The sequence below is a fragment of the Rhinolophus sinicus genome, linkage group LG02 (genome assembly GCF_036562045.2).
Source record: "Rhinolophus sinicus isolate RSC01 linkage group LG02, ASM3656204v1, whole genome shotgun sequence".
In the NCBI taxonomy this organism is placed as follows: domain Eukaryota; kingdom Metazoa; phylum Chordata; class Mammalia; order Chiroptera; family Rhinolophidae; genus Rhinolophus; species Rhinolophus sinicus.
In genome coordinates this window covers 78,894,820-78,907,500 of record NC_133752.1, presented here as the reverse complement: position 1 = coordinate 78,907,500, position 12,681 = coordinate 78,894,820, and the positions used below count along the sequence as shown (strand labels likewise).

Here is a 12,681-nt window from a genome sequence, read left to right as displayed (position 1 = left end):
TGATGCTCTATTTATTATTTACTGTTTTTTAAAATTTCTGTGTTTTAGTTTATATAGCTTTGTCTTCAAGTTCATTAATTTTCTTTTTCCTTGTCTAATCTGTTTTTTTATCACATCCTGTATTTATCTCAGACATTATACTTTTTCCTTTTTGAAAGTAGGATTTTAGTGGTTTTTTTTTTTTTTATATCTTCCACGTCTGTCCTTAGTATTGTAATACTCTCTATCTTCTTGATATGGATGGACTATACTTATAGTGTCTGTTTTAATGTCCTTATCTACTGATTCTATCATCTGTCATTTCTGGGTCTATTTCTGTTGATTGATTTTTCTTCTCCTTTTGGGTTTTATCTTTCTGCTTCTTTGCCTGCTGGGTAATTTTTAATTGGTTTCCAGACATTGTAAACTTTACATTTTTGGATGCTGGGTTTTTTGGTATTCCTTTAAATATTTTTAAGCGTTGTTCTGGGTCAAAGTTAAGTTACTTAGAAATCATTTGGTCCTTTTTTTCTTTTTTTTATTGGGGGATATTGGAGAACAGTGTGTTTCTCCAGGGCCCATCAGCTCCAAGTCGTTGTCCTTCAATCTAGTTGTGGAGGGCGCAGCTCAGCTCCAAGTCCAGTCGCCGTTTTCAATTTTAGTTGCAGGGGGCACAGCCCACCATCCCATGCGGGAATTGAACCGGCAACCTTGTTGTTAAGAGCTCACACTCTAACCAACTGAGCCATCCGGCTGCCCGTCCAGCAGCTGAGCAGCAGTTCATTGTCTTCAATCTAGTTGTGGAGAGCACAGATCACTGGCCCATGTGGGAATTGAACCGGCAACACTGTTGTTCAGAGCTTGTGCTCTAATCAACTGAGCCCCCTATTTGGTCCTTTTAAGGCTTGTGTTTTGTTAGGTGTGACCAGACTACTCTTTTATCTAGGGCTAAGTTGGCACCACTACTGAGGCAATGACTCTTCTAAGTACTCTGCTTGATTCCTGTGTATTAAGAGGTTCTTCCACTCTGGCCATAGTAAACACAAACTGTTCCCAGCATTGAATAATCTCTGGAAATTGTTATCTTCTTCTAGTGGTTCTTTCTCAGGTTTTGGGTAGTTTCCTCTTACACGTGTACAGACCAGTACTTGGCCAAATATTTAAGGGGTCTCTCCTGGAATTCTCCAGAGCTTACTAGAAGTGATATTGCTACCACTTCTCCACAAATTTTAGCCACACACTGTCCTCTCTGAGCTGTGAATTTTGTCTACTCAACTTGGTAAGACCCATCGGACTTTGCTTATGATCTTTCTCTCTGTGTTGCAGCCTGGAACCTCCTGGCCTAACAGGACTTACTTTGTTTCTCTCCTCTTACGGATTGCTCTCCTGTGCTGCCTAATTGTCTAATGTCCAAAAACTGTACTTCATATGTTTTGTCTGATTTTCTAGTTTAAGGCAGGAGAATAAATTTGGTTGTTTCCTCCATCATGGTCGGAATCAGAAATGTCTAAGGGCTTATTCAGGCCATGGACCATGAAACCTTTTTTCCCACACTGCCACTGGCAAAGTGAGAGTCACATAGTCTTAATAAATATTTGTCTAATTGAGTGAACTATTTTGACTTTTAGTTGCTTTTCAGTAATGTGCATTTTGTTTTGAGCTGTTTTTATATACTCATACTTGTTCTTAAAGTAGGTTACAACCCTAAGTTTAAGACAATAGTAGTCTGTATTTTCTTTCCAAATTTGAATTTATGAGAAGTCAAGGAAAGAGTTAGAATGGCAAGATGGACTTTGAATAGTAGCCTTTTGTTCATGAATGAAAATTGGACAGGTCATAGACTGCTGCATTTCTCACAGACAGATTGGAAATCAGGGAAGTGACAAAATAAAACTGAAAGCAAATAACCTATCTCTGCTTTTCTCCTTTAGTTAGTCTCTGATTCCATGGTGCCAAACTAATTTATACATTTAGCTGGTTTTATTTTAATTAAAATTTTAAAATAATCAGACTGATTGTTTGCCTGAATTGACTATAGGGTTTGACCAGAACTATTCCTTTGGTTATCAGTCTCTGCATAGCAGATAAGTAGAAATGAAATTATCGTACGGGAGTGTTTTAAGTCATAGAATAATTAACTAAAACACAAGAAAATTTAGCTTGATTTCATTAAATTGGGATATTGTCTATTTAAAGTTGTAAGTTCTTAATATAGTGTATCAGAATAATGTTAATAATCTTGAATATTTTTATTCTTATATTGAAAAAAAGTAATTTTGTTTTCCATAAGTTCTGTGAATAACTAGTAATGACATTCATATTATGCTTGGTTTTCAAATTACCTGTTCTTTGTATATTGCTTTCTCTTCAGTGTTGTCCTGGGAACTGTCCGCCTTGTGATCAAAACTGTGGACGGACTTTAGGATGTAGAAACCATAAGTGTGCATCTGTCTGCCACAGAGGTAAAATTTCACAATAGCTGTAATCTTGTGTTTGTATGTACATAATGTTACAGTTTGTAGAAGGCTTTCACATTCATTATCTTACTTCGTCCTCTTAACAACCTTGAGAAAGTAAGGGCAGTTGCCAAGATCATGATTTTATGGACAAGGAGATTGAAGTAAAAGAGGTTCAGTGACATTCTCAGGTAAATATCTCAGGTAAAGCAGTATAGCCAAGATTTGAACCCAGGTTTTCTGAATATAAGAGTTTTGTTCTTTCTGTAACACCATGTTTTTTCTTTACTTCCTCCCAACATTCTCCACACAGATTTAAAATTAATATGTTCTTAATTTTTTCAGTTTTATTTTGAGTTTTAGACGTTCATATGGAATTAAATCTAGTAAGGGATTGGATATATCCTAAGTCAGTAGTTCTCAAACTTTTTGGTCTCAAGACCCTTTTATATTATTTTGGGACCCAAAGAGCTTTTGTTAATGTGGGTTTTATGTTGATATTTGTTATATTTGAAACTGAAGTGAAATGTAATATTATTTATTATTTTATTTAAAAATAACATTAATAAACCCATTATATCTTAACACAATAACATTTTTTTGTGAAAAATAACTTTTCTGAAAATAATTTTAGTGAGCATGATAGTTTTACATTTTTGCAAATGTCTTTAATGTCTAGCTTAATACAAGATAGTTGGAATTACATATCTATTTCTGCATTCAATCTGTTTTGGTATCACTTGGAATATAGCTTCTGGAAGACTCTATTCTATGCATATGAGATCTTGCAGACCCTCTGAAAGGGTCTCATCAGTGCCTAAGTTATTAGACATTGAAAACTGAGTTAACTTGACCCATTTGGAGTATGTTGATACGAAATGGAATCTACTAAAAGATGGTATAAAGTAACGGGGAGAGCATGGTCTTAGAGTAGGAGGTCCTGGTTCAAGTCTGGACTCCGCTTCTTAGTGGCCTTATGACCTGGGACAAACTACTGTACTGTTTTGATTGTCTTCCTTTGGGATTACATGCATGCTAGATACCGTAGTTAATGTCTTAATCCTCTCGGAAATTTTGCAAGGTTTGTGGCACTACTGTTGTTTACCATAATAAGGAAACAGGCAAAGAGACTTCTTGGCCTATGGTTACAGAACAAGTTACAGGGTCAGGATGTGAACCCAACTTGAATGGTATTTCCATTATACCACATTGCCTCCCTGTTAGGAAAAGTGATAGATTCCATTAAACCCATAGACATTTTCCCGAGGATGTTCTCTCATTAGTCAGTGTCTTTAAATTGTGAAGTTTAGAACTAGTTTTTCAGTCTTCACCATTTTATTTCCTTTCATAGTCAATTACATCATTGACCCATTAAATTTAGATTGAATTAACATTCTAAAGTTAATCATTAATTTATTTAATGAGTATTTTTGTGTGTCTGCTAAGTACCAGGCGCTGGGATTACATGAGTGAACAATATTGACAAAGTGCCTACTCTTATGGAACTTATTTTTTTTACTCTCCCTCAGTTAGAATACAAAAATAATTAAATTAATATAGAATATCAGGTGGTATCAAATATAGAAAGAAAATTAGAGTGAAATTAAAATGGTGATAGTGGGGATGGTATGTGTTATTTCATGTCGTGTGATCAGAGGAGGGCTCTGAAAAGATGACGTTTGAGAGGAGACTTGATCAAGCCATGTGGCAATGAGTGGACTGGCATTCCAGGCGAGAAAGCAGCGGCTGCCAAGGCCCTGAGACAGGAGCTTGTGAAGTAACTGCAAGGAAGACTGAAGTAGGTTCTCAAGGGGACAAATGGCAGGAGATGAGGTCAGAGAGATGGTAGCATAAAGGATGGCTGGGGAAAGGAGAATGTGTATGATGCTTTCCAGACCATTGGTAAAACACTGGCCTTTAAGTAGAAATCCTGACTAGTTGTATGACCATTAAAGAAATCGGATCAGTCGTTGAGAATTTTCTCACCAGGAAAACACCAAGCTTACTTGATTTTTACACGTGCTTTTTAACAAATAAACATTTAAGGTATATATAAATTCAGTCTCCTCAAGCAATTTGAGAGTCCATGTTAAAAAGGAATGTGCCCCAACTCATATCATCTGAAAAGTAAAGTAAGAGAAAATTACAGGCCCATCTAACTCATGAACATCTTTATAAAATATTAAGGTTTTCGCTACTCAAATCCAGCTATCCAGTACTATTAGGTATCTAAAACCTTTATCATAACCAAGTTGGATTTATTCCAATAATGTGTACTTGGTTTAACATTAGTAAACGTAATGATGTGATTCATCACATTAACAGATTAAAGGCAAATGAGGTTGTCTTAGTAAATGTCTAAAAAACAGCTGATAGAATTCAACATCCATATACGATGGAAACTTAACTAGAAGGGAGCATCATTAACCTGATATAAAATATCTACAAAAAAGTTAGGGCAAGTATCATACTTAGTGGAGAAGTATTAAAAGCATATTCCTATCTGATGCTTTTTAATCCTATATCCTATATTTATAGGATTTGAACAAATCCTATAAATACTTCAGTATTCATCTCTAAAAGATGGATTCTTAATCTGAAAAAAGTTAATATATTTCTTAATAAATCAGCAAATATCTGGTGTTCAAATTTCTTGTTGTCTCATAAATACCTTCATTTTATACTTCAGTTTGTATGACTCAAAAATCTAATAAGATTGACATGCTGTAATTGGTTGATGTCTCTAAAATCTGTTAATCTAGAATTTCTCTCCATCTTTTTTTTGTTTTTTCTTGTCACTTATTTGTGTACGAAACTAGGTTGCTTTATTTAGGTCACAGAGTCTGGATTTTTGCAGAATGCATCTCTGTGGCATTATCTGACATTTTCCTCTTTATGTTTTACAAATTGTTAGTGGGATCTAGAGGTTTGATAAGACCCAGGTTCAATTTATTTTTATTTTTTTTTGACAGTGGTTTTTTTTTTGTTGTTGTTGTTTTTAAAAAAAGAAGCTTAGCTCCTAACAAAATTTACCTTAATGGAAACTATGTGGAAGACACTGTTGTACAACTGTCACCATTTTTTAAATCTACATTATATAAATACACAGAATCATTATTTCATACCATTTTCCATCATTCTAGACATCTTCATAATTAAAGTTATACTTTAACTCATAGAGAGAGGATGCTAACTACATGTTTGCCCTGTGAATATATGAAAGTTTGATGTGTAGTTCTTTTAAGTTCAAGGTCATCTATTTTTATGGTTCTGGAATTACTGGCCTAGTACCATGTTGGTTATTGACTCACTGGCCACTATAGTTACATTCTGTGTGCTGCTTTTTCACTTAAAAGGTGTTATCACTGAAGCTATTTTAATTTATTTGTCATGTTATACAAGTATCTGTAACAAATTCTCTTGATCAGTAGGAAGACTGTTCAGAGAAATTACCCCTTATTCTCAAGATTTAATTTTAAGAAGAAAAGTGACACAGCAATTTAGAGTGGGAAAAAGGTTATGTTTGATAAATCCCTCTTTGAATTGCTGAAGATGAATGGAATTTGTCATTGTTAAGTGTGGAAATTGATATAATATGCAGAATGAGAACGGACTTAAATGTCACCATTAACTTAATAAAATGTGACATCTAGTTATTCTTTTGAAAAGCTCAAAATAAAATTTGATCATGTGGGTCAGGATAACTTGGCTTGCATTGCCATTGAGATAATACTTCACTGGATTATTCTTTGCTTATTGAAACACTAAAGTATAAATTTGGTAATTTGTACAATACATGTATTTTCTCCCTATGGTGCTTTTTAACTTTCATTTCCTTTTTCTCTGTTTATTATTTGAATCAAAATTCTGTTGTTTGTTTTAAGGAACTATTTTGAAATTTTAGAGGCTTTAACCAGGCTATTTTTTTCGTTAATCTGTTTCTTATCAGGTTAATTGCTATTCAATATTTTGTTTGGTCCTGACACCTAGGGAGCAATCTCTTAAGATACTCACTGCTTAGCTGTATCTAATTCCCTTGTTATTTCATTTGTAATTGGGTACTTTACTGGGAAAAGTAGAGTGGGAAGAAAGCCCTTAAGCTGATATGTGTACCTTGGGGAGAACTTTATGGCCTGTTTGAAAAGGTTTCTTTTATTTTTGTGTCTTTCTAGCAACCCATAACGAAAGAGGGTAAAAAGCTGAAACCCAAATAAGTTTAACTTTTGAAATGTTCAGAAGATAAATATTTGGAATTATAGCCTAAAATGAGGGTTTAGAATTTTGTTTTTCACAAAACATGAGTAATGGAAAATTGACTGTACTTGTTAATAACCTGATGAGAGAAGTTACTCTTATTGAGGAATTTATCTAAAAACAATGTACTTGAATATAAGTTATGTGTGAAGATAAGCCAAAGAGATTATTGTTAACATTCGATTTTCCAAAGACTTAAATACATTTTTCTTGTGTAGTTTTGAACGAGTAATGTGTTAAATTTGTTATTTAGAACTTTTAGCAAATTTTAAATAAACTTTAAGTACAAGCGTAGAAACAGAAAAGTATACACAAAAGTATACAGCTTGAAGACGTTTTATAAACTGAACATAACCGTTTAACCAGAACTCAGAGCATTACACAGAACATTACCAGCATTTCCAAAACCCTCCTTGTATCCTTTGTAATCATCATCCTGGTTTGAACATTATAGATTAGTTTTTTCTGTTTACTTGATGTAAATGGAATCATATACCACATATTGTTTGTATCTGGCTTCTTTTGCTCAATGTTATGTGTGTGAAATTCGCTCAAATATTGTAGTTTCTTCATTCTCATTGTTGTGTCCCATTGAACGAATATACTAAATTTATTGATTTTATTGTTGATGGGTGTTTGGGTAGGTAAGTAAATTTCTTGTTAAGTTTGCCACTTTTGTTTTCAGGTAGTTGCTATCCCTGCCCAGAAACCGTAGATGTAAAGTGCAATTGCGGTAATACAAAGGTGACAGTCCCCTGTGGCCGAGAACGCACCACAAGACCACCCAAGTGCAAAGAGCAATGCAGGTTAGTATGAAGCTTTGCACAAACTTACACCTGTGTCTTACGAATTTAAATTTATGTTGATTTTTCATATTGTTAGTATTTTTAGTTTTGCTTTAATGTTTTAAAATATTAATGTTCACAGTATGCTCGTTCTATATGGAATCAGAAGACACATAAATAGATAATTGCATTTTAGATATATTTACATAATTAGTTCTTCAGTGATCAAAAGTAATTTAAACAATTGTACTTTATGATTTAGTCGACCGCCAACTTGCCATCATACAAGTCAAGAAAAACATCGCTGTCACTTTGGCTCTTGTCCTCCATGTCATCAACCTTGCCAAAAAGTTTTGGAGAAATGTGGTCACTTGTGTCCTGCTCCATGTCATGATCAAGCATTAATAAAGCAAACTGGCAGGGTAAGGGAACAATATTATTAAGAGAGAGTGCATTGCTGTGGGTCATATTTTCTTTACTTAGTCATTCAGCAAGCAGTATGTACTTACCGGGTGTTAAGCACTGTAGTAGTAGCTGGGGTAGAAGGTAAATAAGACTTGGTCTTTCTCATAAGAAGTTCAGAATATAGAAAAGTAGAGTAATCAGTAAACAAATGTTTGAAAATACAGTGTGATAGTCATGTTACAATCCATATATAGATACATTTGGCAATCTTCCTTCACATATGTGATTTAGGATTATAGAGATCTGGTTTCCTCAAAGATTCATTCACATTTTCAGCAAATATTGATTGAGCCATTACTAAGTATTAAGCATTCTTCTAGGTGCTGAGGAGACAACAGTGAACCAAATGGAGATTACTTTCTCCTGGTGGAAATTGGAGTTTATAATTCTGTTTCTTACTCTCCCTTTGGCTCATGAGAAGTGAAGGAGGCTATGCTGCCTTTGTTCTGCCGTTTAAAAACTGGAGTCAGCCTCAATTTTTAATATCAAATGTGTGTGAAGGGGAGCAATCAGATAGAATACAGATGGAATAGAATATTTCAGTAAGCATAATTTGTTGATTACTTAAAAAAAAATTCAACCTGCTTGAGTGGAGGATTCATGAAACTATTTTCTTAGAGTCTTATAATGGCCATGTGATTTTATCCCCGTGACTTAACATCGGTATGTCGTTTACTTGTAGCACCAGCCTACTGGCCCTTGGGAACAGCCTTCGGAGCCAGCATTTATTCAGACCGCATTACCTTGTCCTCCATGCCAAGTTCCTATTCCTATGTACGTATTAGAATTTTGACATTTAAAAAATGTTTTGACATAAAGTGTATGTTAAGTCATCTTTTCCTATTTTCTTTGTTCCATTCATCATTTTAGGCTTAGGCTGTAAACAAGTTCCCTGTCTTCAGCTTCATTCTTTTCCAAATATATGTTCCATACTGCTTCAAAACTTCCTCTAGAATTTTTTTTTTTTTTTTGAGTCTTTAGTTTGATACCCTTCTTAGCTTCCACAGCAACTTGTGCTTACAATTACAATAATACATCCAAGAGATCATCATCTGTTAGTGTTCCCGATTCCCATGCTAGTCTGTAAGCGACTTGAGGACAACGGAAAGGCATGATTTAGATAAGGCAAACTTGACGGAGAGTATTTAAGGGAAACACTGAAAATGAAAGGAAGTAGTTTCCTGGATTGGCCCGGAAATGACCTGGACTGAGTTTTAAGGAGTCAAATCTAGGGTAATAGGGAATCGTGGAAAGGTTCGTACTTCAGCAGAGGTTATGGAATACAGGGGGCAGGGAACCGTAGAACTAAGAAGCAACATAAAATTAGAAAAGGGACTGTTGTCAACAACTAAAGTTACAATTGGTATGAATATTGGTATTTCTTATGTGTTAGTCTTTTAAAGCGAGGGTTCTTGGGTTTTTTTACATTTAAAGCTCTCACTCCTGTTTTGTCCTTCCACAACTTTCCTCTCAGTTTAAATAGCATGTATATTTTTATACATTGGTGATGCAGTCAAGTCCGGAGGCAAAGTGTTAGTGGGAGCTATATCCATGAATAGGGTAATTTTAGTCTGTAGAGTTAGTGGAGGGGGAGGTATAGTTAACACAGAGGTTCTTTCTGTACATATTCAATTAGTAATCGTTAGAGACGGTTCTTTTACTAAGGACTTGTAGGTCATGAAGGACCAAGTTGTCTGAAGTACTTCTAACTAGGTTTAGTTATTAATGATTATCATTGGCCTAAATTTTTCCTTTAGGGGAAACAGAGGAAAATACATTGATATTTGATTCATAGGCACAAAAATTGACATATTGCAGTCAATTACCTTTGAATTCCTTAATCTGTTTTATAGGAAGATTACTTAATATACATGTCATACAGAAGAGTTTCACTGCCCTAACGATGCACTATGTATGTTCATCCCTTGCTTCCCTCCCCCTCAATCCTTTGTGCAACCACTGATCTTTTTGCTGTCTTTATAGTTTTGCCTTTTCCAGAATGTCGTATAGGTAGAATCATACAGTACATAGCCCTTGGAGACTGGCCTCTTTCACTTAGAAATACACATTTAAGTTTCCTTCAGGTCTTTTCATGGCTTTAGAGCTCATCTTTTTATCATTGATTAATATTCCATTGTATAGATGTACCACAGTTTGTTTATCCATTCACCTATTGAAGGACATTATGGTTGCTTCCAAGTTTTGGGAATTACGAATAAAGCTGCTATAGACATTCATGTGCAGGTTTTTGAATGGTCATGTTTTCAACTCACTGGGTAAATACAGAGGGTGCCAAAAAATGTATGCACATTTAGAAAGGAAAAAACTGTGTTAAAATTCTAATACTCAGTTTATACCAATAACAAAAGATGAATACAAGTCATGTGTATACATTTCTTTTGCATCCCCGGTATTTAGGAGGGCAGTTGCTGGATCATGTGGTAAGCCTTTGTTTAGCTTTTTAAGAAACTGCCGAATTGTCTAACAAAGTGGCTGTACCGTTTTGCATTCTCACCAGCAGTGAATGAGAGTTCCTGTTTCTCTACATCCTGGCCTGCATCTGCTATTGTCAGTGTTTTGGATTTTAGCCATTCTAATAGGTGTGTAGTGGTGTCTCCTTGTTTTAATTGGCAGCTCTAATGACACACGATGTTGAGCATCCTTTCATATGCTTATTTGATGAAGTGTCTATTCTCTGTTCAGATCTTGCTCATTTTTTAGTTGGTTGGTTTGATTTATTGTTGAGTTTTAAGAGTTCTTTTTATATTGTGTATGCAAGTTACCAGATGTGTGCTTTCCAAATATTTTCTCCCAGTCTGTGGCTTGTCTTTTCATTTTAGTGTTTTCATTTAATACTATTTGAGTGTTCTTCACAGAGAAGATGTTTTTGGTTTAATGAAGTCCAACTTAACCATTTTTCTTCCATGGATCGTGCTTTTGGTATTGGATTTAAAAAGTTGTCACCAAACCTAAGGTCATCTAGATTTTCTCCTGTTTAAAGTTTTGCGTTTTATATTAAGGTCTGTGATACATTTTGAGTTAGTTATTATAAAAGGTGTAACATCCCTCTGGACTTTTTTCTGTGCAAATGTCCCTTTGTTCCAACACCAACCATTTGGTGAAGACTATCCTTTCTCCTTTGTCAAAGATCAATCAACTGATTTGCATGGGTGTATTTCTGGACTTTCAGTTCTGTCCCATTGATCTATTTGTCTGTTCTTTCACCAAATACTGTTGTAGCTTTCTAGGAAGGCTTGAAGTTGGGTGGTGGTATCAGTCCTCTGACTTTGTACTTCTGTAGTATTGGGTTGGCTATTCTGGGTTTTTTATCTTTCCGTATAAAGCTTAGAATCAATTTGTTGATATTCACAAAATAACTTGCTGGGATTTTGATTGGAATGATGTCGAATATAGATCAAGTTGGGAAGAAGTGACATCATAACAATATTGCACTTTTCTGTCAGAAAACATGAAACCTCTCCATTTATTTAGGGCTTTGATTTTTTTTTCATGAGTTGTATAATTTTCCTCATGTGGATCTTGTATATATTTTGTTAGATTGATGCCTAAGTGTTTCTTTTTTTGTGTGCTACTATAAATGGTATGTTTCCAATTGTTCATTGCTGATATATGGGAAAGCAATTGGCTTTTGTACATTAACTTTGTATCCTGCAGCCTTTCTATAATCACTTATTATTTCCATGTGTGTTTTTTTAATTCTTAATAAAACAAATTAGTAGAGTTAGCATTTTTTCTTTAGGTATTCTTTTTGAAGAATTTATAATTTTTTCATTTCATTTTATGTTTTTCTTGCAGGCAATGTCTTGGGAAGCACGAGGTGAGTTAGAGGTACAAGTTTTAAATAAAGCTTGTAATCTATACCTCTTCTATACTGGGATTGTTAGAAATAACAAAGTATTGTTATTTAAATGTTATAAAGCCAAGAGTTTGTCTACTAATTTTAAAAGTATGCAGTGCTTTTATTTGAGAATTAATCTATAAGTATGCATTTACTACAGAATCATTGAATTTCCTTTTTAGGAATAGAATGTTTTTCTTCTTGACATTGACTTTTTTGGATTCTTTTGATAGGTTACTTTGGTTTTAATAAGAACTATTATTAGTGAAAGTGTGTTAGACCTTTGTGAAACTTGTCCTCAAATGATAATAGAGTCGTTTGGAAACATGGGTGCTGAAGGAGATAGAGAGAGAGTCTGATTTTCTTTTCTTTTTTTTTAAAGGTGAGTCCATTACCATGCCATGCTGTAGGACCCTACTCTTGTAAGAGAGCTTGTGGACGAACCTTAGATTGTCAGAATCATACATGTATGAAAGAATGCCACAAAGTAACTGAAGTTGGTGCCTGCACTGGCAAAAACAAGGTAATGTTCTTAGGTTGGATGCATATATGTTTGTATAGTTCTGAATTTAGTCTAGAGCATTTGCTCCCAGATATTTTTTAAACCTGACATATATGGTAGATGATATCCACAATTTTAATAAATTCCCAATCTTTTGTTGGAAGTAAATAGCCTCACAGATACGGGGTATATGATTTGTAGGTAACATTCAGTAAAAGCGTTTTTTTACAAGCATATGGGAAATCAACTATTCAAAGATTTCTAAAAATTGCCATTTTGCAAGGAAAAACAAATGGGGTTAATCAACTTTTAAATAATATTAAATTTTATTTTAAAATTAATTCATGTTTTTTCTCAGATTTCCACTTTATAGGAATCATA

At 34.4% G+C, this 12,681-nt stretch overlaps 1 protein-coding gene across 5 annotated transcripts in view; it reads left to right on the top strand.

The window, feature by feature from the left end:
- Window positions 1-12,681, top strand: part of NFXL1 (nuclear transcription factor, X-box binding like 1) — a 49,655-nt gene that overhangs the window by 15,702 nt on the left and 21,272 nt on the right. For all 5 annotated transcript variants that reach the window (XM_019741044.2, XM_019741045.2, XM_074324645.1 and 2 more), the window contains exons 12-17: window positions 2,351-2,441; window positions 7,375-7,495; window positions 7,737-7,896; window positions 8,622-8,713; window positions 11,756-11,777; window positions 12,181-12,321. In XM_019741044.2, coding sequence (XP_019596603.2) covers window positions 2,351-2,441; window positions 7,375-7,495; window positions 7,737-7,896; window positions 8,622-8,713; window positions 11,756-11,777; window positions 12,181-12,321 — 627 coding nt within the window. The remainder of the gene's footprint in view (window positions 1-2,350; window positions 2,442-7,374; window positions 7,496-7,736; window positions 7,897-8,621; window positions 8,714-11,755; window positions 11,778-12,180; window positions 12,322-12,681) is intronic.